This window comes from Sesamum indicum, linkage group LG13 (genome assembly GCF_026168435.1).
Source record: "Sesamum indicum cultivar Baizhima isolate 11 linkage group LG13, ASM2616843v1, whole genome shotgun sequence".
NCBI lineage: Eukaryota > Viridiplantae > Streptophyta > Magnoliopsida > Lamiales > Pedaliaceae > Sesamum > Sesamum indicum.
Genome location: NC_142669.1, coordinates 18,043,576 through 18,067,943, shown reverse-complemented (window position 1 = coordinate 18,067,943; position 24,368 = coordinate 18,043,576). Strand labels below are relative to the sequence as shown.

Below are 24,368 nucleotides of genomic sequence, written 5' to 3'. Positions count from 1 at the left end.
TCTGAATGAGTTTTATTATGCCAAATGAAATATAATATATTTTTTAGATAAAAATAAAAAAAGAACCATTAGATTTCATCCAAAAGAGATCTTAGCAATATTATCTAACAACTTTGTGGATAAAGAATTAAAAATATTGGAGTATATTATTTTTTTATCTTTTATTTTTTGAAGTATATTCAATATCTTTTTTGATAAATACTGAATAAAATAAAGAAAGAAATCTCTCAAATTTATTTTAGCGGAAAATCCTTCAATTATGAGACAAGAAAGACGGTCTCAAATTTATTTTCAATTTGAATTTCCAAGCAAATGTTACCGTTGGAGGCTAATTTTTATAAGCATTCTAAATTAACAAAAACAAAAAAAAAAAAAAAAAAGAAAGAAATGTTACCGTTGATTGGCCCACTCTATATTACACACTAACATTTGTTATGATTTCATCTTTTCAAACTCTTTGATCACTTTCCTCAACTTTCCCTCTCTCTGTTCTTGTTTTTCCAGGAGACCAGAGGGAAATCCAATAGACCTCAATAACTTACCCGAAGATGGTATACAGGCCTCAGAGGACAGCTCCTCGTCTGCTGGTACATTACTTTGTCTTTAGTTTTTTTATTACATCTTCTTGAAGTTAAGCAAAAAGTAAAAGAAAAGGATGAAACCCTGCTGTCCAAGATTACAACTGATCAGTAATGAAATTTTCTGAAATTCTGTAATAATATATATATCATCTTCTTACCCTTCCCTTATGCCCTGGATTACGAAAAGGGAACAGTTTTCAGAATTTGATCCTTGTGTTTTTGTGCTTCTCAGAAACTTTTGATATCAATTTTTGTTTCTTCTGCGAAGATATTTTGCTTGTGCAATAAAACTGATAACTCTCTTGCTCAAATCTTCAATTAATCAACAAATTCCCCCCAAAATCTTAATTCAGATTCTCTCTACCTTTCTTGAAAAAAGTTTCGGATCAAAGTTGATTTAATTGGCATATTTGCAGGAGGCTACAGGAAAAAGAAAAGCGGCGCTAAGGAGGGAAAATATGAGGCCGGGAAGGTCTACGAGTGCAGGTTTTGTTCCCTCAAGTTCTGCAAGTCTCAAGCCCTTGGGGGACACATGAACCGCCACCGTCAAGGCAACCTCTTTTCATTGCCCTAATTTCAATGTTCTACGTTTTTCTTCACATTATAAAATCAAGACAATTTCCATCACTGCATCTTTCTTGTTAACCCTCAAATAAATAAAAGTAGAGTTGTAAAAGTACATGAATTTTAGCAAAGTTGGTTATATCTGCTATAAAATACTCCCCTTCGGTTTTTCGCCAATGAGTTTTCCTTGTACAGTGGAGCACTGTCTTGTCAATCCCTGTTCTCATTCATGTAAGGAAAATGTTTCTGGGCTACTGTATTTTCTTTTTTTTTTTCCTTTGGATTCTTGCTGAAATTTTTTATTTCTTCATTATATTTTCTCAGAGAGGGAGACAGAAACCTTGAACAAGGCTCGTCAAAACTGGTCTTCACTAACGATTTGGCTCCTGCTCACCTAGGTTATGTTTCAAGGTATATGCATGAACTCACCCCATCCCTTTTCTTCCTTTTCTTAATTCATTTTTATATTTTAGATGTTCAAACTTTGAGATACTAAGAAAACAAAGAAAAGGGCTCCAGGTTCTATATATGTTCTATTACTGATCGATATTCCTTCTACAAATTTTCATGCGTCTTCTTTGTCTTTTTAATTTTTTTGTTGTTTCTTTTCCCCATTTGGCTGTAATGATTTGAAGTGCTGAGACTATTTTTCATGGGCTGAAAGGATTTTGAGAAAATGATGATTTTTGCAGCAGCTGTAAGTTTTTTCGCGAAAATTTCTGTTGACGTATGTTTTGACATGAGGATATCTCGTGTTTCCCTTGTTTACACTGTATATCTCCACTCTTTAAATACGAAATGATAATTTTATTTGTTAAAAGTAAACATTTCAGATTTATGCATGTATTGAAATTTTAAGAATCTTCACTATATTTAACACAAGAATGTTGTGAGATGTTTTTTGATTTTATTCTTCTATCCTCTTGCTTAGCCATATGCTTATCTATGTCTTGGTTTATTCGTAGTTCTGCCTTATTAGCATGTTTATTGTTAGCAATTATTTTATTGAATAGAGATGTCATATTATTTATTAGCAATTATTGTATTTGCAAGCTTATTGTTAGCAATATTGTCATTGTCTATGTCTTGCTAGTGCCATTAAAATTGTGAATTGTCTAGCATGTTTCAAGTCCCAAAGAGCATCATATAGATATGACTAGTCATCATTAGAAAATTCCAAAAGTACGTATTCTGCAATTAAAAATGGTGGCCTAACACATGTAGCATGCATATATTTGATTCTACAAGTGAAGCATATTAATAGTATTATAGGTTATGTGTACTCGTTTATTAAAGGTTGAAGGCTTTGGATTTGGTTTTGCAAATTCTGTGTTACCGAAAAACTTTGTCTTGCTAAAAATTGTGTGGGAATCAAAAGGGTTGAGTAGGATTTGAACACTCAATTGGGACACATTTTGGCCGCTAAAAGTATGCTTTTTGATGATATTTTAGAACCTAATGTTAACTTGTGTATCTTCATATTCCTCTCGTCAAATTTCTAACCGAAAAGAAACCAATGTCCTTATTAGTTCTTCTTTGCCGACTTTTCTCCCATATTTTGAAATCAAGGAGGCTGAAACCATTAAATTTATACTTTGTAAACTTCAAATCCAAATTTTGTGTGTTGATTTCTTTGAAAGACTCACGTGACCATCATTTTGACTCGGAAAGAATAGGATTGGGAATGTTTGAGGCTGTTGAAATGTGAATGGTGCAAGTATAGAGTTGAGACCTAAATTGGAGAACGAATCTCCCCTTTTTTTGTAAATTTATTCCTAATTAATTCGTCGTGTTGGGTTTTCTTCATGAGCTTGTTTTGAAACTTTTTGTTGTTATACATTTAAAATTATTGTATGAATTTACAGAAATCATGTTGGTTCATGTTTAACATCTTATGTTTGCAGGTGTATCATAGAAAAATATCGAAAAATCTATATTATCCAACTATGACTTATTTTATTTTGTGGACTTTGGGAAATTAAATACTATGCTAAAGCGTAGAGCGGTTGTCTAGATGCCAATTAAAATTTTTTAAGAAGATTTTGTGAATTTTATAAATATACGTAATCTCAAACATTTGATAAATATTTTTTAATTAATAAATTAATACTAGATATGGGAATTTTTTTAGTTTTATTGAGTAATCAACCATAGTATATTTCTAAAAAAATTGTTTTCTTTTTTATTCTTTTACTAAGATTTGGTTTCTCTTGTAAAGTGCTTTGTGTTATCAACTCATGTTTTCAAAATCAGTGTCAAAATGCACTAATTTCTTTATATAAATTGACAAAGTTTGAATATTTTGTGCAATTTTAATAAGTATATAGATGTATTTCATTTACTTGTTTGTGGATAAGTGCCTAAAAAAGTCAAATGTTTTTATTTTCAAAGAAATCATTTATTGATTTTTATTGTCATTTAAAGCAATTTTTGTATTCTTGGGAACACTTTGAAGTTTGAAGTGCATTCGATTTATTACTTTTGAACAAATGAAAGTTTTTTCTTTAGAATTCAAAAAAAGTGTATAATTAACTTTGTTGTTGTGATAATTAATTGTATTGATAATACTTAAAGAAATACATGCATTACCTATATTGCTACTAGCCAAGATGTGGTAACAAATCTTTTAAGATGATAGGTGTACAAGTAATATAAAAATAAACAATGAGATTGGCATCTAGACAACCGCTTTACCGTGTAGTGTATGATATTTTATTTCTGAAGTTCAAAAATAAACTAATTTGTGGTTGCATAGTAGTGATTTTCAATAAATTTTACTATGATACACCTGCAAAGTTTGGATGTCGACATGGACAAATATGGTGTTTCTGTACAATTTGTACAAAACTTTTAAATGTATGACAATCAAAAGGTTTTGAAAAAGCAAATTGGATAAAACCTAACACAATGAATAATTTGGGAATAAATTAACAAAAACAGTGGAGGATTATCTCCCCTTTAGGCGTCAACTCCGAATTACCTTGCATTCTTCACATTTAAACTGACCTCAAAGTTCATAATCCCATTACTTCCAAGTTAGAATGTTGAGAATGTGAAGGTTTCATAGAAATCACGTGCATTTTTGGATTTGAAGCATACAAAGAAAAAATGCAATGGTTTCACCCTTTCTTGAATTTTAAAATATGGAAAAAAAATCGGTGGAGGATAACTAGATAGGGACAAAGGTTGCGTCTTTGGTTAGAAAAATGGTAGAGAGGAAGAGATAGATACATTAGGTTATCATGTGGTTCTAGATAGTGTCAAAAAGCACATTCTTTTTAGCGGTCAATGTGAAACAATTGAGTGTTTGAATCTCCTACTTCAATTCTTAAATTTCCCCGCACAGTTTTTAACGAGATGAAGTTATTTTGGCAAGCACATAATTGAAAAACCAAATACAAACTCTAGAGCCTTCAATCGTAATAGATGTGTACAGATAGATACATTATGCATTTTGCTCTTTACATATTTTAAATGATATTGATATTGTTGATTATGTGCAGGGTAATGCTAGTGAAGATGATCCCGACAAGTGTTAGCCAAATGATACAGCCGTCAACTTGCTTCACAATAACACACTAGCTTTCATGAACAAATTTGACCTATTGTAAATAAAGGATACTTTGTTTGTAGTACTTTTGGTCTTCAGTGGAAAAAGCCTTTGTGATCAAGTTCCTCTTTTTATTTTATATTCCTTCAATTTTTAATGTGACGCAACACCACTTACAAAGTATTAGAGATATGTCTATATGACTTAAACAGGAGTAGTGGAAAGAGAGCATTATTTATCAAGCATATCAAATAACTTGTTGCGCTGGATCCAATAAAGTAGTAATTGCAAGAAACAAGTAAAACATAGTGTTGCACCATCAAAGTGTAGTTGATCTCGTTGTGGCTGAGTTCACCACATCAATGAGGGTTCATGTAATTATTATGGCATACCTCAACTTATTAAGCAAGTACGGAACCAAATAAAGCAATCCCTAGAATTCATAGTTGAATAGAGAAATTTTAGATAATTTGTAGTTCAAAGCAATTAATTTAAGCATTTCATTTACATGCATAAGCACGGAAAACAACTAATAATAACCTTGAATACACTTAAAACTAGGATCTTCCCATTGGATCTCTCATTCACCAGCTTCTGTCCTGTCTTTTTATGATCTCTGCAATAATTTATTTAACCCAATCATGTCCATATTTATGGGTTGCAGTCAAAAGAATATACTACAAGAAAAGCATTTGCTCTCCAGACCCTTGAATGTAAGAAGTTTCTAATGTGTATCCCATCACCACATATGAGGAAGAGGTTGGTAGAACCTGTTGAATTCAGCTCAAGCTCCATCTCCTTCACAGACTGTAACATCTTCTTCTCCTAACTCTGGTTCTGCAGTGAAGAAGTCGTGTTTTTCCTTGGTTACATTTTTATTAGTTGTGCTTTACACTTTCATTAGTTGGCATTGGTGGCTTAGGTGGCAACTGATTTGGAATCTGAGTTGTTATTTCTGTTTTAGTTAGTTACACAGTTTCTTCTTCATTGCCTTTGTATCTGTATTTAAATTGAAGTTGTACCAGTTCTCGTTGAATGAATGAAAACACAACTTCAGTCCTCTCCGTTTCTTGCTCTGTAACCTAGTGCCCATGGGGCTTATGCCTAATTTTATCATGGTATCAGAGCCATCACCTTGATGGTCTCTGCATACGAAGTACTTTGAACGATCAATTTCACTCATCTGAACCTTACATTTGATGAGAATGGCGAGCTCATCAACTGATACGCCTGCCTTTCCTTCCATAGCAAATGGAACTCGGAATCATCACATGGTAATGGTTTCTGCTCCATTCAATGGGATTAATTGGCTATCCTGGAGTAGGTCTATAAGGATAGCTTTAGAAAGCAAAGATAAGTTGGCATTTATCGACGGCATAGGACTACAGCCTACGACTGGGACTCCTCAGCACAGACAGTGGAGGATTACAGACTGTATGGTACGGACATGGATTTTGAACACCATCTCCAAGGACTTGGTAAACGCGTACCTGTATGCAAGTTCTTCTAGAAATATTTGGTTGGATCTTGAAGCTAGGTACGGTGAGTGTGATGGAACTCTGCTGTACAAGCTGCAACGCGAAATTAGTTCTATCTGCAAGGTAATATGAGCGTAACTAGTCACTACACAAAATTGAAACAACTCTGGGATGAATTATTATGCCTCATGCCACCAGCTATGTGTTCATGTGGCCTTTGCATTTGCGAATGCAACAAAAACCAAGGCGGAACAAAACGATGCGAACCAACTAATACAGTTTTTGATGGGTTTGAATGACTCCTATGATAACATTCGTAGTCAGACTTTGGTTCTAGAACCTCTTTCCCTCGTCAACAAAGCATATTACATGGTGCTACGGGTTGAGAGACAAAGGATGGTGAACTCAGAATACTCTGATATAGGGGAAGTATAAGCAAAGGTATTCTGCCTCTAATACAGGACCTCGACAATTCATGCTACACAAGGGACCTGTGGATAAACGTAGTCTCCTCTGTGAGCACTGCAATAAAATTTCTTGAATACAATGGTTTGTCATTTCTTGAATTTTAAATATGGGAAAAAATTGGTAGAGAGGGAATGGATAGGGACAAATGTTTCTTTTTCGTTAGAAAATGAAAATGAGGAAGAGACAGAGTGTAACTTTGGTTCTGGATGATGTCAAAATGCATTTTTTTAAGCAATCAATGTGAAAAAATTTTAGTTGAGTGTTTAAATTACTATTTCAATCTTTAGTTTCTCACATCGTCCTTAGTGGGACGATGTTATTTCGGTAAGCATAGAACCGAAAACCAAATAAACCCTAGGGCCTTGAGTCTTAATAAACGAGTATGGATAGATCATAGATTATTATAATTGTGGTGTACATTACTGTTAATGTCTCTCGTCTTTTGTTTTCTTCAGGCTGACATTAAATTGCCTTCGAAAGCATGGCTTAAGTTAATATCGATCATCGACTGATGTAATGGAAGTAGCAGATCATAAAACTCCAATGACGTTGATATCAAGAAAAGAGTTTTGCCTGACAAACCTGTCTTGAACATGCTTCATAAGGAAGAATTTGTCTCGGATTGTCTTCCGAGTATGAGCCTCATGGGTTTTCGAGGCTTTTCTTTATGTAAATTAGAAAGCTTTGTTTATAGAACTTCGGCATTCTCTGTACTATAAGAAAGATTGTACTTGTTTTTTTTTTATCTAAGGCAATAAAGATTGTTATTTCTTTTTTCTAGCCCAAAGATTGTACTTCTTTTAGAAATATGAAATTTACATTAAATGGAAACAATAGAAAATTCAATAAAATTGAGAAATATTTTCATGAGGTAAGAGTATTAAAATAACAACAAAGAAAATACCTAAATTTTGAGGAATTGTATGCATATGTTTTTAATTGTAAGATTTATATATGCTTCACAATATTGGTTTATAAAATATACGAGCTCGTTAAGTTTATTTGTTTAGGGCATCAAGAAGTCCGAGACTTCAAAAATACCTCTTTAACGCTTTTTTACATAATAATCTTTATTAATTTTATCTAACATGAGTTAAAAGTAAAGAAATTTATAGTAAAATAATACGAGTTTTTTATTTATATATACATTTTTCGACACTACCAAGAACTAGGGCTGCAACCGAACCGACCTCAGTGAGCCAGAAAAAAATTGGCCGGAGCTCGAGCTCAATTCACACGTGCCGAGCTGGAGCTCGAGCTCGAGCCCAATTAATTTTTTTTAACAATATTTTAATTTAAAAAATATGAACTATTGTAGCATTTGAAATATTTTATTAAAAAATCTAAATAAGAACTAGGAAGAAAATTTTAACAAAAAGACCAAAAAGAAGTAGTACGATGAAAGAAAATTGGAAGCCATGAAAATTCATTTGGTATAATCATTTGATGAGAAGTAACCAAAGTTTCATACCACTACTTAGTTTTTGTCTAACATCAACACATTCATATAAATTATATTAAATATTTATTTACAAAAAGATTACCAAAACGTATTAAATTTATGAGATATTGACTAATAGTTCTAATATATTGTGAATAATTACATTTTGATGTAATAGATATTGAAATATTAACAATAAAATTCATATGCATTATATTAAATATTTATTTACTACAAAATTAGTAAAATATACTAAAATATTGATTAAACTTGTTCTTAGATAATATAAACCAAAATATCGAATTTTAAGATAATCTAAAACAAAAATATGATATATTAACTAATAACTCCAATATATGGTGAATTTAGAAATAAATGAATTTTGTTGTAGTAGATATTGAAATTATCACGATAAATTTTATATGCATAAAATTAAATACTTATTTACATCGATACTCACCTTTTCGGGAGCATATTTTGACAATCTCACAAATTGCAACTCATACTCAGCAACCGATAAACCATTCTGCTTTAATTCAAGGAATTCAACTTTCTTACGGTTTTTGTAGACTGATGGAGTATATTTGTCAGTAAATTCTTTGAAAAAGTCATTCCACTTCAAAGTGACAGGTCGGTTCTTGCTCCTTGGAACTGTTTCCCACCAGTCTAAGGCGTCCTTCTCCAGTAAGGACATTATGTACCTCAACTTTTACCCAGAAGTACACTCAATTCTGTCCAACACCCTTTCCGTGTTTCTTAGCCATTCTTCTTCTTCTGCAGGATCAGTTGTACCTGCAAATACCATCGCCCTTGTCTCCTCACTATTTCATAATTTTTTTCAATAACTGCATCATGTGGTTGCGGTTGTGGCGGTGGAGCCATCCTCTGGATCATTTCTAGAAATTGTTGCATAAAGGGGTTCATTTCTGGTTGTGGGGCATTTCTATTTCGGAATTCTAACCCTCGATGTTCTGATGCAGAATCATGACCCTTCACAGACTCTAATGACTCAGTTGGGCCAACAGCGTTTTCCCTTAACGCTTCCATCGTATATGAAATACGCACATGTAAGTAGATTTCTAATATTTACCTCACGTATAATATCGCATTCATCTACTATCCCTAGAAAATCTAATCCTTGCTCTGATACCATCTAATGTAGCACCCCCTAACGCTACTAGGGCTACATCTTCCCTAAACGTAATACTTAATAGTAACCCCTGTATCCATATATATAAATATGCACATAATCATCTAATCAATAAGCATACGTAATCCCAACGTAATAACATGCATAACCAACACACAACATCATATATACATATCAAACACCTCTAGTAATCCCCACGGTTACGTTCTCTCTATACAAACAAAATAATTGAGAGTATCCACTTAAGCGCCACTTATCCGCAAATGTGGACAATCTGAATGAGTTTTATTATGCCAAATGAAATATAATATATTTTTTAGATAAAAATAAAAAAAAACTATTAGATTTCATCCAAAAGAGATCTTAGCAATATTATCTAACAACTTTGTTGATAAAGAATTAAAAATATTGGAGTATATTATTTTTTTATCTTTTATTTTTTGAAGTATATTCAATATCTTTTTTGATAAATACTGAATAAAATAAAGAAAGAAATCTCTCAAATTTATTTTAGCGGAAAATCCTTCAATTCTGAGACAAGAAAGATGGTCTCAAATATTATTTTCAATTTAAATTTCCAAGCAAATGTTACCGTTGGAGGCTAATTTTTATAAGCATTCTAAATTAACAAAAACAAAAAAAAAAAAAAGAAAGAAATGTTACCGTTGATTGGCCCACTCTATATTACACACTAACATTTGTTATGATTTCATCTTTTCAAACTCTTTGATCACTTTCCTCAACTTTCCCTCTCTCTGTTCTTGTTTTTCCAGGAGACCAGAGGGAAATCCAATAGACCTCAATAACTTACCCGAAGATGGTATACAGGCCTCAGAGGACAGCTCCTCGTCTGCTGGTACAGTACTTTGTCTTTACTTTTTTTATTACATCTTCTTGAAGTTAAGCAAAAAGTAAAAGAAAAGGATGAAACCCTGCTGTCCAAGATTACAACTGATCAGTAATGAAATTTTCTGAAATTCTGTAATAATATATATATCATCTTCTTACCCTTCCCTTATGCCCTGGATTACGAAAAGGGAACAATTTTCAGAATTTGATCCTTGTGTTTTTGTGCTTCTCAGAAACTTTTGATATCAATTTTTGTTTCTTCTGCGAAGATATTTTGCTTGTGCAATAAAACTGATAACTCTCTTGCTCAAATCTTCAATTAATCAACAAATTCCCCCCAAAATCTTAATTCAGATTCTCTCTACCTTTCTTGAAAAAAGTTTCGGATGAAAGTTGATTTAACTGGCATATTTGCAGGAGGCTGCAGGAAAAAGAAAAGCGGCGCTAAGGAGGGAAAAGATGAGGCCGGGAAGGTCTACGGGTGCGGGTTTTGTTCCCTCAAGTTCTGCAAGTCTCAAGCCCTTGGGGGACACATGAACCGCCACCGTCAAGGCAACCTCTTTTCATTGCCCTAATTTCAATGTTCTACGTTTTTCTTCACATTATAAAATCAAGACAATTTCCATCACTGCATCTTTCTTGTTAACCCTCAAATAAATAAAAGTAGAGATGTAAAAGTACATGAATTTTAGCAAAGTTGGTTATATCTGCTATAAAATACTCCCCTTCGGTTTTTCGCCAATGAGTTTTCCTTGTACAGTGGAGCACTGTCTTGTCAATCCCTGTTCTCATTCATGTAAGGAAAATGTTTCTGGGCTACTGTATTTTCTTTTTTTTTTTCCTTTGGATTCTTGCTGAAATTTGTTATTTCTTCATTATATATTCTCAGAGAGGGAGACAGAAACCTTGAACAAGGCTCGTCAAAACTGGTCTTCACTAACGATTTGGCTCCTGCTCACATAGGTTATGTTTCAAGGTATATGCATGAACTCTCCCCATCCCTTTTCTTCCTTTTCTTAATTCATTTTTATATTTTAGATGTTCAAACTTTGAGATACTAAGAAAATAAAGAAAAGGGCTCCAGGTTCTATATATGTTCTATTACTGATCGATATTCCTTCTACAAATTTTCATGCGTCTTCTTTGTCTTTTTAATTTTTTTGTTGTTTCTTTTCCCCATTTGGCTGTAATGATTTGAAGTGCTGAGACTATTTTTCATGGGCTGAAAGGATTTTGAGAAAATGATGATTTTTGCAGCAGCTGTAAGTTTTTTGGCGAAAATTTCTGTTGACGTATGTTTGACATGAGCATATCTCGTGTTTCTCTTGTTTACACTGTATATCTCCACTCTTTAAATACGAAATGATAATTTGATTTGTTAAAAGTAAACATTTCAGATTTATGCATGCATTGAAATTTTAAGAATCTTCACTATATTTAACACAAGAATATTGTGAGATGTTTTTTGATTTTATTCTTCTATCCTCTTGCTTAGCCATATGCTTATCTATGTCTTGGTTTATTCGTAGTTCTGCCTTATTAGCATGTTTATTGTTAGCAATTATTTTATTGAATAGAGATGTCATATTATTTATTAGCAATTATTGTATTTGCAAGCTTATTGTTAGCAATATTGTCATTGTCTATGTCTTGCTAGTGCCATTAAAATTGTGAATTGTCTAGCATGTTTCAAGTCCCAAAGAGCATCATATAGATATGACTAGTCATCATTAGAAAATTCCAAAAGTACGTATTCTGCAATTAAAAATGGTGGCCTAACACATGTAGCATGCATATGTTTGATTCTACAAGTGAAGCATATTAATAGTATTATAGGTTATGTGTACTCGTTTATTAAAGGTTGAAGGCTTTGGATTTGGTTTTGCAAATTCTGTGTTACCGAAAAACTTTGTCTTGCTAAAAATTGTGTGGGAATCAAAAGGGTTGAGTAGGATTTGAACACTCAATTGGGACACATTTTGGCCGCTAAAAGTATGCTTTTTGATGATATTTTGGAACCTAATGTTAACTTGTGTATCTTCATATTCCTCTCGTCAAATTTCTAACCGAAAAGAAACCAATGTCCTTATTAGTTCTTCTTTGCCGACTTTTCTCCCATATTTTGAAATCAAGGAGGCTGAAACCATTAAATTTATACTTTGTAAACTTCAAATCCAAATTTTGTGTGTTGATTTCTTTGAAAGACTCACGTGACCATCATTTTGATTCGGAAAGAATAGGATTGGGAATGTTTGAGGCTGTTGAAATGTGAATGGTGCAAGTATAGAGTTGAGACCTAAATTGGAGAACGAATCTCCCCTTTTTTTGTAAATTTATTCCTAATTAATTCGTCGTGTTGGGTTTTCTTCATGAGCTTGTTTTGAAACTTTTTGTTGTTATACATTTAAAATTATTGTATGAATTTACAGAAATCATGTTGGTTCATGTTTAACATCTTATGTTTGCAGGTGTATCATAGAAAAATATCGAAAAATCTATATTATCCAACTATGAGTTATTTTATTTTGTGGACTTTGGGAAATTAAATACTATGCTAAAGCGTAGAGCGGTTGTCTAGATGCCAATTAAAATTTTTTAAGAAGATTTTGTGAATTTTATAAATATACGTAATCTCAAACATTTGATAAATATTTTTTAATTAACAAATTAATACTAGATATGGGAATTTTTTTAGTTTTATTGAGTAATCAACCATAGTATATTTCTAAAAAAATTGTTTTCTTTTTTATTCTTTTACTAAGATTTGGTTTCTCTTGTAAAGTGCTTTGTGTTATCAACTCATGTTTTCAAAATCAGTGTCAAAATGCACTAATTTCTTTATATAAATTGACAAAGTTTGAATATTTTGTGCAATTTTAATAAGTATATAGATGTATTTCATTTACTTGTTTGTGGATAAGTGCCTAAAAAAGTCATATGTTTTTATTTTCAAAGAAATCATTTATTGATTTTTATTGTTATTTAAAGCAATTTTTGTATTCTTGGGAACACTTTGAAGTTTGAAGTGCATTCGATTTATTACTTTTGAACAAATGAAAGTTTTTTCTTTAGAATTCAAAAAAAGTGTATAATTAACTTTGTTGTTGTGATAATTAATTGTATTGATAATACTTAAAGAAATACATGCATTACCTATATTGCTACTAGCCAAGATGTGGTAACAAATCTTTTAAGATGATAGGTCTACAAGTAATATAAAAATAAACAATGAGATTGGCATCTAGACAACCGCTTTACCGTGTAGTTTATGATATTTTATTTCTGAAGTTCAAAAATAAACTAATTTGTGGTTGCATAGTAGTGATTTTCAATAAATTTTACTATGATACACCTGCAAAGTTTGGATGTGGACATGGACAAATATGGTGTTTCTGTATAATTTGTACAAAACTTTTAAATGTATGTCAATCAAAAGGTTTTGAAAAAGCAAATTGGATAAAACCTAACACAATGAATAATTTGGGAATAAATTAACAAAAACAGTGGAGGATTATCTCCCCTTTAGGCGTCAACTCCGAATTACCTTGCATTCTTCACATTTAAACTGACCTCAAAGTTCATAATCCCATTACTTCCAAGTTAGAATGTTGAGAATGTGAAGGTTTCATAGAAATCACGTGCATTTTTGGATTTGAAGCATACAAAGAAAAAATGCAATGGTTTCACCCTTTCTTGAATTTTAAAATATGGAAAAAAAAATCGGTGGAGGATAACTAGATAGGGACAAAGGTTGCGTCTTTGGTTAGAAAAATGGTAGAGAGGAAGAGATAGATACATTAGGTTATCATGTGGTTCTAGATAGTGTCAAAAAGCACATTCTTTTTAGCGGTCAATGTGAAACAATTGAGTGTTTGAATCTTCTACTTCAATTCTTAAATTTCCCCGCACAGTTTTTAACGAGATGAAGTTATTTTGGCAAGCACATAATTGAAAAACCAAATACAAACTCTAGAGCCTTCAATCGTAATAGATGTGTACAGATAGATACATTATGCATTTTGCTCTTTACATATTTTAAACGATATTGATATTGTTGATTATGTGCAGGGTAATGCTAGTGAAGATGATCCCGACAAGAGTTAGCCAAATGATACAGTCGTCAACTTGCTTCACAATAACACATTAGCTTTCATGAACAAATTTGACCTATTGTAAATAAAGGATACTTTGTTTGTAGTACTTTTGGTCTTCAGTGGAAAAAGCCTTTGTGATCAAGTTCCTCTTTTTATTTTATATTCCTTCAATTTTTAATGTGACGCAACACCACTTACAAAGTATTAGAAATATGTCTATATGACTTAAAAAGGAGTAGTGGAAAGAGAGCATTATTTATCAAGCATATCAAATAACTTGTTGCGCTGGATCCAATAAAGTAGTAATTGCAAGAAACAAGTAAAACATAGTGTTGCACCATCAAAGTGTAGTTGATCTCGTTGTGGCTGAGTTCACCACATCAATGAGGGTTCATGTAATTATTATGGCATACCTCAACTTATTAAGCAAGTACGGAACCAAATAAAGCAATCCCTAGAATTCATAGTTGAATAGAGAAATTTTAGATAATTTGTAGTTCAAAGCAATTAATTTAAGCATTTCATTTACATGCATAAGCACGGAAAATAACTAATAATAACCTTGAATACACTTAAAACATGGATCTTCCCATTGGATCTCTCATTCACCAGCTTCTGTCCTGTCTTTTTATGATCTCTGCAATAATTTATTTAACCCAATCATGTCCATATTTATGGGTTGCAGTCAAAAGAATATACTACAAGAAAAGCATTTGCTCTGCAGACCCTTGAATGTAAGAAGTTTCTAATGTGTATCCCATCACCACATATGAGGAAGAGATTGGTAGAACCTGTTGAATTCAGCTCAAGCTCCATCTCCTTCAGAGACTGTAACATCTTCTTCTCCAAACTCTGGTTCTGCAGTGAAGAAGTCGTGTTTTTCCTTGGTTACATTTTTATTAGTTGTGCTTTACACTTTCATTAGTTGGCATTGGTGGCAACTGATTTGGAATCTGAGTTGTTATTTCTGGTTTAGTTAGTTACACAGTTTCTTCTTCATTGCCTTTGTATCTGTATTTAAATTGAAGTTGTACCAGTTCTCGTTGAATGAATGAAAACACAACTTCAGTCCTCTCCATTTCTTGCTCTGTAACCTAGTACCCATGGGGCTTATGCCTAATTTTATCATGGTATCAGAGCCATCATCTTGATGGTCTCTGCATACGAAGTACTTTGAACGATCAATTTCACTCATCTGAACCTTACATTTGATGAGAATGGCGAGCTCATCAACTGATACGCCTGCCTTTCCTTCCATAGCAAATGGAACTCGCAATCATCACATGGTAATGGTTTCTGCTCCATTCAATGGGATTAATTGGCTATCCTGGAGTAGGTCTATAAGGATAGCTTTAGAAAGCAAAGATAAGTTGGCATTTATCGACGGTATAGGACTACAGCCTACGACTGGGACTCCTCAGCACAGACAGTGGAGGATTACAGACTGTATGGTACGGACATGGATTTTGAACACCATCTCCAAGGACTTGGTAAACGCGTTCCTGTATGCAAGTTCTTCTAGAAATATTTGGTTGGATCTTGAAGCTAGGTACGGTGAGTGTGACGGAACTCTGCTGTACAAGCTGCAATGCGAAATTAGTTCTATCTGCAAGGTAATATGAGCGTAACTAGTCACTACACAAAATTGAAACAACTCTGGGATGAATTATTATGCCTCATGCCACCAGCTATGTGTTCATGTGGCCTTTGCATTTGCGAATGCAACAAAACCAAGGCGGAACAAAACGATGCGAACCAACTAATACAGTTTTTGATGGGTTTGAATGACTCCTATGATAACATTCGTAGTCAGACTTTGGTTCTAGAACCTCTTCCCCTCGTCAACAAAGCATATTACATGGTGCTACGGGTTGAGAGACAAAGGATGGTGAACTCAGAATACTCTGATATAGGGGAAGTATAAGCAAAGGTATTCTGCCTCTAATACAGGACCTCGACAATTCATGCTACACAAGGGACCTGTGGATAAACGTAGTCTCCTCTGTGAGCACTGCAATAAAATTTCTTGAATACAATGGTTTGTCATTTCTTGAATTTTAAATATGGGAAAAAATTGGTAGAGAGGGAATGGATAGGGACAAATGTTTCTTTTTCGTTAGAAAATGACAATGAGGAAGAGACAGATACACAACTTTGGTTCTGGATGATGTCAAAATGCATTTTTTTAAGCAATCAATGTGAAAAAATTTTAGTTGAGTGTTTAAATTACTATTTCAATCTTTAGTTTCTCACATCGTCCTTAATGGGACGATGTTATTTCGGTAAGCATAGAACCGAAAACCAAATAAACCCTAGGGCCTTGAGTCTTAATAAACGAGTATGGATAGATCATAGATTATTATAATTGTGGTGTACATTACTGTTAATGTCTCTCGTCTTTTGTTTTCTTCAGGCTGACATTAAATTGCCTTCGAAAGCATGGCTTAAGTTAATATCAATCATCGACTGATGTAATGGAAGTAGCAGATCATACAACTCCAATGACGTTGATATCAAGAAAAGAGTTTTGCCTGACAAACCTGTCTTGAACATGCTTCATAAGGAAGAATTTGTCTCGGATTGTCTTCCGAGTATGAGCCTCATGGGTTTTCGAGACTTTTCTTTATGTAAATTAGAAAACTTTGTTTATTGAACTTCGGCATTCTCTGTACTATAAGAAAGATTGTACTTGTTTTTTTTTTATCTAAGGCAATAAAGATTGTTATTTTTTTTTTCTAGCCCAAAGATTGTACTTCTTTTAGAAATATGAAATTTACATTGAATGGAAAGAATAGAAAATTCAATAAAATTGAGAAATATCTTAATTTTCATGAGGTAAGAGTATTAAAATAACAACAAAGAAAATACCTAAATTTTGAGGAATTGTGTGCATATGTTTTTAATTGTAAGATTTATATATGCTTCACAATATTGGTTTATAAAATATACGAGCTCGTTAAGTTTATTTGTTTAGGGCATCAAGAAGTCCGAGACTTCAAAAATACCTCTTTAACGCTTTTTGACATAATAATCTTTATTAATTTTATCTAACATGAGTTAAAACTAAAGAAATTTATAGTAAAATAATACGAGTTTTTTATTTATATATACATTTTTTGACACTACCAAGAACTAGGGCTGCAACCGAACCGACCTCAGTGAGCCAGAAAAAAATTGGCCGGATCTCGAGCTCAATTCACACGTGCCGAGCTGGAGCTCGAGCTCGAGCCCAATTAATTTTTTTTAACAATATTTTAATTTAAAAAAATATGAACTATTGTAGCATTTGAAATATTTTATTAAAAAATCTAAATAAGAACAAGGAAGAAAATTTTCACAAAAAGACCAAAAAGAAGCAGTACGATGAAAGAAAATTGGAAGCCATGAAAAATCATTTGGTATAATCATTTGATGAGAAGTAACCAAAGTTTCATACCACTACTTAGTTTTTGTCTAACATCAACACATTCATATAAATTATATTAAATATTTATTTATAAAAAGATTACCAAAACGTATTAAATTTATGAGATATTGACTAATAGTTCTAATATATTGTGAATAATTACATTTTGATGTAATAGATATTGAAATATTAACTATAAAATTCATATGCATTATATTAAATATTTATTTACTACAAAATTAGTAAAATATTGATTAAACTTGTTCTTAGATAATATAAACCAAAATATCGAATTTTAAGATAATCTAAAACTAAAATATGATATATTAACTAATAACTCCAATATATGGTGAATTTAGAAATAAATGAATTTTGTTGTAGTAGATATTGAAATTATCACGATTAATTTTATATGCATAAAATTAAATACTTATTTACATCGATACTCACCTTTTCGGGAGCATATTTTGACAATCTCACAAATTGCAACTCATACTCAGCAACCGATAAACCATTCTGCTTTAATTCAAGGAATTTAACTTTCTTACGGTTTTTGTAGACTGATGGAGTATATTTGTCAGTAAATTCTTTCAAAAAGTCATTCCATTTCAAAGTGACAGGTCGGTTCTTGCTCCTTGGAACTGTTTCCCACCAGTCTAAGGCGTCCTTCTCCTGTAAGGACATTATGTACCTCAACTTTTACCCAGAAGTACACTCAATTCTGTCCAACACCCTTTCCGTGTTTCTTAGCCATTCTTCTACTTCTGCAGGATCAGTTGTACCTGCAAATACCATCGCCCCTTGTCTCCTCACTTTTCATAATTTTTTTCAATAACTGCATCCTGTGGTTGCGGTTGTGGCGGTGGAGCCATCCTCTGGATCATTTCTAGAAATTGTTGCATAAAGGGGTTCATTTCTGGTTGTGGGGCATTTCTATTTCGGAATTCTAACCCTCGATGTTCTGATGCAGAATCATGACCCTTCACAGATTTTAATGACTCAGTTGGGCCAACAGCGTTTTCCCTTAACGCTTCCATCGTATATGAAATACGCACATGTAAGTAGATTTCTAATATTTACCTCACGTATAATATCGCATTCATCTACTATCCCTAGAAAATCTAATCCTTGCTCTGATACCACCTAATGTAGCACCCCCTAACGCTACTAGGGCTACATCTTCCCTAAACGTCATACTTAATAGTAACCCCTGTATCCATATATATAAATATGCACATAATCATCTAATCAATAAGCATACGTAATCCCAACGTAATAACATGCATAACCAACACACAACATCATATATACATATCAAACACCTCTAGTAATCCCCACGGTTACGTTCTCTCTATACAAACAAAATAATTGAGAGTATCCACTTAAGCGCCACTTATCCGCAAATGTGGACAATTTGAATGAGTTTTATTATGCCAAATGAAATATAATATATTTTTTAGATAAAAATAAAAAAAAAACTATTAGATTTCATCCAAAAGAGATCTTAGCAATATTATCTAACAACTTTGTTGATAAAGAATTAAAAATATTGGAGTATATTATTTTTTTATCTTTTATTTTTTGAAGTATATTCAATATCTTTTTTGATAAATACTGAATAAAATAAAGTAGAAATCTCTCAAATTTATTTTAGCGGAAAATCCTTCAATTCTGAGACAAGAAAGATGGTCTCAAATTTATTTTCAATTTAAATTTCCAAGCAAATGTTACCGTTGGAGGCTAATTTTTATAAGCATTCTAAATTAACAAAAACAAAAAAAAAAAAAAGAAAGAAATGTTACCGTTGATTGGCCCACTCTATATTACACACTAACATTTGTTATGATTTCATCTTTTCAAACTCTTTGATCACTTTCCTCAACTTTCCCTCTCTCTGTTCTTGTTTTTCCAGGAGACCAGAGGGAAATCCATTAGACCTCAATAACTTACCCGAAGATGGTATACAGGCCTCAGAGGACAGCTCCTCGTCTGCTGGTACATTACTTTGTCTTTAGTTTTTTTATTACATCTTCTTGAAGTTAAGCAAAAAGTAAAAGAAAAGGATGAAACCCTGCTGTCCAAGATTACAACTGATCAGTAATGAAATTTTCTGAAATTCTGTAATAATATATATATCATCTTCTTACCCTTCCCTTATGCCCTGGGATTACGAAAAGGGAACAGTTTTCAGAATTTGATCCTTGTGTTTTTGTGCTTCTCAGAAACTTTTGATATCAATTTTTGTTTCTTCTGCGAAGATATTTTGCTTGTGCAATAAAACTGATAACTCTCTTGCTCAAATCTTCAATTAATCAACAAATTCCCCCCAAAATCTTAATTCAGATTCTCTCTACCTTTCTTGAAAAAAGTTTCGGATGAAAGTTGATTTAATTGGCATATTTGCAGGAGGCTGCAGGAAAAAGAAAAGCGGCGCTAAGGAGGGAAAAGATGAGGCCGGGAAGGTCTACGGGTGCGGGTTTTGTTCCCTCAAGTTCTGCAAGTCTCAAGCCCTTGGGGGACACATGAACCGCCACCGTCAAGGCAACCTCTTTTCATTGCCCTAATTTCAATGTTCTACGTTTTTCTTCACATTATAAAATCAAGACAATTTCCATCACTGCATCTTTCTTGTTAACCCTCAAATAAATAAAAGTAGAGTTGTAAAAGTACATGAATTTTAGCAAAGTTGGTTATATCTGCTATAAAAAACTCCCCTTCGGTTTTTCGCCAATGAGTTTTCCTTGTACAGTGGAGCACTGTCTTGTCAATCCCTGTTCTCATTCATGTAAGGAAAATGTTTCTGGGCTACTGTATTTTCTTTTTTTTTTTCCTTTGGATTCTTGCTGAAATTTGTTATTTCTTCATTATATATTCTCAGAGAGGGAGACAGAAACCTTGAACAAGGCTCGTCAAAACTGGTCTTCACTAACGATTTGGCTCCTGCTCACATAGGTTATGTTTCAAGGTATATGCATGAACTCTCCCCATCCCTTTTCTTCCTTTTCTTAATTCATTTTTATATTTTAGATGTTCAAACTTTGAGATACTAAGAAAATAAAGAAAAGGGCTCCAGGTTCTATATATGTTCTATTACTGATCGATATTCCTTCTACAAATTTTCATGCGTCTTCTTTGTCTTTTTAATTTTTTTGTTGTTTCTTTTCCCCATTTGGCTGTAATGATTTGAAGTGCTGAGACTATTTTTCATGGGCTGAAAGGATTTTGAGAAAATGATGATTTTTGCAGCAGCTGTAAGTTTTTTCGCGAAAATTTCTGTTGACGTATGTTTGACATGAGCGTATCTCGTGTTTCCCTTGTTTACACTGTATATCTCCACTCTTTAAATACGAAATGATAATTTTATTTGTTAAAAGTAAACATTTCAGATTTATGCATGCATTGAAATTTTAAGAATCTTCACTATATTTAACACAAGAATGTTGTGAGATGTTTTTTGATTTTATTCTTCTATCCTCTTGCTTAGCCATATGCTTATCTATGTCTTGGTTTATTCGTAGTTCTGCCTTATTAGCATGTTTATTGTTAGCAATTATTTTATTGAATAGAGATGTCATATTATTTATTAGCAATTATTGTATTTGCAAGCTTATTGTTAGCAATATTGTCATTGTCTATGTCTTACTAGTGCCATTAAAATTGTGAATTGTCTAGCATGTTTCAAGTCCCAAAGAGCATCATATAGATATGACTAGTCATCATTAGAAAATTCCAAAAGTACGTATTCTGCAATTAAAAATGGTGGCCTAACACATGTAGCATGCATATGTTTGATTCTACAAGTGAAGCATATTAATAGTATTATAGGTTATGTGTACTCGTTTATTAAAGGTTGAAGGCTTTGGATTTGGTTTTGCAAATTCTGTGTTACCGAAAAACTTTGTCTTGCTAAAAATTGTGTGGGAATCAAAAGGGTTGAGTAGGATTTGAACACTCAATTGGGACACATTTTGGCCGCTAAAAGTATGCTTTTTGATGATATTTTGGAACCTAATGTTAACTTGTGTATCTTCATATTCCTCTCGTCAAATTTCTAACCGAAAAGAAACCAATGTCCTTATTAGTTCTTCTTTGCCGACTTTTCTCCCATATTTTGAAATCAAGGAGGCTGAAACCATTAAATTTATACTTTGTAAACTTCAAATCCAAATTTTGTGTGTTGATTTCTTTGAAAGACTCACGTGACCATCATTTTGATTCGGAAAGAATAGGATTGGGAATGTTTGAGGCTGTTGAAATGTGAATGGTGCAAGTATAGAGTTGAGACCTAAATTGGAGAACGAATCTCCCCTTTTTTTGTAAATTTATTCCTAATTAATTCGTCGTGTTGGGTTTTCTTCATGAGCTTGTTTTGAAACTTTTTGTTGTTATACATTTAAAATTATTGTATGAATTTACAGAAATCATGTTGGTTCATGTTTAACATCTTATGTTTGCAGGTGTATCATAGAAAAATATCGAAAAATCTATATTATCCAACTATGAGTTATTTTATTTTGTGGACTTTGGGAAATTAAATACTATGCTAAAGCGTAGAGCGGTTGTCTAGATGCCAATTAAAATTTTTTAAGAAGATTTTGTGAATTTTATAAATATACGTAATCTCAAACATTTGATAAATATTTTTTAATTAACAAATTAATACTAGATATGGGAATTTTTTTAGTTTTATTGAGTAATCAACCATAGTATATTTCTAAAAAAATTGTTTTCTTTTTTATTCTTTTACTAAGATTTGGTTTCTCTTGTAAAGTGCTTTGTGTTATCAACTCATGTTTTCAAAATCAGTGTCAAAATGCACTAATTTCTTTATATAAATTGACAAAGTTTGAATATTTTGTGCAATTTTAATAAGTATATAGATGTATTTCATTTACTTGTTTGTGGATAAGTGCCTAAAAAAGTCATATGTTTTTATTTTCAAAGAAATCATTTATTGATTTTTATTGTCATTTAAAGCAATTTTTGTATTCTTGGGAACACTTTGAAGTTTGAAGTGCATTCGATTTATTACTTTTGAACAAATGAAAGTTTTTTCTTTAGAATTCAAAAAAAGTGTATAATTAACTTTGTTGTTGTGATAATTAATTGTATTGATAATACTTAAAGAAATACATGCATTACCTATATTGCTACTAGCCAAGATGTGGTAACAAATCTTTTAAGATGATAGGTGTACAAGTAATATAAAAATAAACAATGAGATTGGCATCTAGACAACCGCTTTACCGTGTAGTTTATGATATTTTATTTCTGAAGTTCAAAAATAAACTAATTTGTGGTTGCATAGTAGTGATTTTCAATAAATTTTACTATGATACACCTGCAAAGTTTGGATGTCGACATGGACAAATATGGTGTTTCTGTATAATTTGTACAAAACTTTTAAATGTATGTCAATCAAAAGGTTTTGAAAAAGCAAATTGGATAAAACCTAACACAATGAATAATTTGGGAATAAATTAACAAAAACAGTGGAGGATTATCTCCCCTTTAGGCGTCAACTCCGAATTACCTTGCATTCTTCACATTTAAACTGACCTCAAAGTTCATAATCCCATTACTTCCAAGTTAGAATGTTGAGAATGTGAAGGTTTCATAGAAATCACGTGCATTTTTGGATTTGAAGCATACAAAGAAAAAATGCAATGGTTTCACCCTTTCTTGAATTTTAAAATATGGAAAAAAAAATCGGTGGAGGATAACTAGATAGGGACAAAGGTTGCGTCTTTGGTTAGAAAAATGGTAGAGAGGAAGAGATAGATACATTAGGTTATCATGTGGTTCTAGATAGTGTCAAAAAGCACATTCTTTTTAGCGGTCAATGTGAAACAATTGAGTGTTTGAATCTCCTACTTCAATTCTTAAATTTCCCCGCACAGTTTTTAACGAGATGAAGTTATTTTGGCAAGCACATAATTGAAAAACCAAATACAAACTCTAGAGCCTTCAATCGTAATAGATGTGTACAGATAGATACATTATGCATTTTGCTCTTTACATATTTTAAATGATATTGATATTGTTGATTATGTGCAGGGTAATGCTAGTGAAGATGATCCCGACAAGAGTTAGCCAAATGATACAGTCGTCAACTTGCTTCACAATAACACATTAGCTTTCATGAACAAATTTGACCTATTGTAAATAAAGGATACTTTGTTTGTAGTACTTTTGGTCTTCAGTGGAAAAAGCCTTTGTGATCAAGTTCCTCTTTTTATTTTATATTCCTTCAATTTTTAATGTGACGCAACACCACTTACAAAGTATTAGAAATATGTCTATATGACTTAAAAAGGAGTAGTGGAAAGAGAGCATTATTTATCAAGCATATCAAATAACTTGTTGCGCTGGATCCAATAAAGTAGTAATTGCAAGAAACAAGTAAAACATAGTGTTGCACCATCAAAGTGTAGTTGATCTCGTTGTGGCTGAGTTCACCACATCAATGAGGGTTCATGTAATTATTATGGCATACCTCAACTTATTAAGCAAGTACGGAACCAAGTAAAGCAATCCCTAGAATTCATAATTGAATAGAGAAATTTTAGATAATTTGTAGTTCAAAGCAATTAATTTAAGCATTTCATTTACATGCATAAGCACGGAAAATAACTAATAATAACCTTGAATACACTTAAAACATGGATCTTCCCATTGGATCTCTCATTCACCAGCTTCTGTCCTGTCTTTTTATGATCTCTGCAATAATTTATTTAACCCAATCATGTCCATATTTATGGGTTGCAGTCAAAAGAATATACTACAA

General features: G+C 32.4%; 2 protein-coding genes, 2 long non-coding RNA genes and 1 pseudogene across 5 annotated transcripts; all 5 read left to right on the top strand.

Annotated features, from left to right (window-relative positions):
- Nucleotides 1–412: 412 nt before the first annotated feature.
- On the top strand, nucleotides 413–4,727 carry LOC110011970 (zinc finger protein JAGGED-like; annotated as a pseudogene). Its single transcript, XR_016063512.1, has 4 exons — nucleotides 413–587; nucleotides 998–1,132; nucleotides 1,470–1,556; nucleotides 4,649–4,727. The product of XR_016063512.1 is annotated as a zinc finger protein JAGGED-like (transcript).
- A 1,173-nt stretch (nucleotides 4,728–5,900) lies between these two features.
- On the top strand, nucleotides 5,901–6,608 carry LOC148784590 (uncharacterized). Its single transcript, XM_088876901.1, has 2 exons — nucleotides 5,901–6,296; nucleotides 6,372–6,608. Exons 1-2 carry the CDS (start codon nucleotides 5,901–5,903, stop codon nucleotides 6,606–6,608), a joined length of 633 nt encoding a protein of 210 aa, XP_088733027.1.
- A 3,890-nt stretch (nucleotides 6,609–10,498) lies between these two features.
- On the top strand, nucleotides 10,499–14,317 carry LOC148784589 (uncharacterized). The gene is made up of 3 exons (XR_016063555.1): nucleotides 10,499–10,633; nucleotides 10,971–11,057; nucleotides 14,150–14,317. It is a non-coding gene; the product is annotated as an uncharacterized LOC148784589 (long non-coding RNA).
- Nucleotides 14,318–15,392: 1,075 nt separating this feature from the next.
- Nucleotides 15,393–16,645, top strand: LOC148784588 (uncharacterized). The gene is made up of 2 exons (XM_088876900.1): nucleotides 15,393–15,788; nucleotides 16,589–16,645. Exons 1-2 carry the CDS (start codon nucleotides 15,393–15,395, stop codon nucleotides 16,643–16,645), a joined length of 453 nt encoding a protein of 150 aa, XP_088733026.1.
- Nucleotides 16,646–19,987: 3,342 nt separating this feature from the next.
- LOC148784587 (uncharacterized) lies at nucleotides 19,988–23,806 on the top strand. Its single transcript, XR_016063553.1, has 3 exons — nucleotides 19,988–20,122; nucleotides 20,460–20,546; nucleotides 23,639–23,806. It is a non-coding gene; the product is annotated as an uncharacterized LOC148784587 (long non-coding RNA).
- Nucleotides 23,807–24,368: the final 562 nt, after the last annotated feature.

Excerpts from the sequence above, each read along its gene's own strand:
- LOC148784590 (XM_088876901.1), top strand. The coding sequence starts at position 5,901 with ATGGCGAGCTCATCAACTGATACGCCTGCCTTTCCTTCCATAGCAAAT. Across the intron at positions 6,297-6,371 it reads AAATTAGTTCTATCTGCAAG|CTATGTGTTCATGTGGCCTT; the intron begins GTAATATGAGCG and ends TCATGCCACCAG.
- LOC148784588 (XM_088876900.1), top strand. The coding sequence starts at position 15,393 with ATGGCGAGCTCATCAACTGATACGCCTGCCTTTCCTTCCATAGCAAAT. Across the intron at positions 15,789-16,588 it reads AAATTAGTTCTATCTGCAAG|GCTGACATTAAATTGCCTTC; the intron begins GTAATATGAGCG and ends TGTTTTCTTCAG.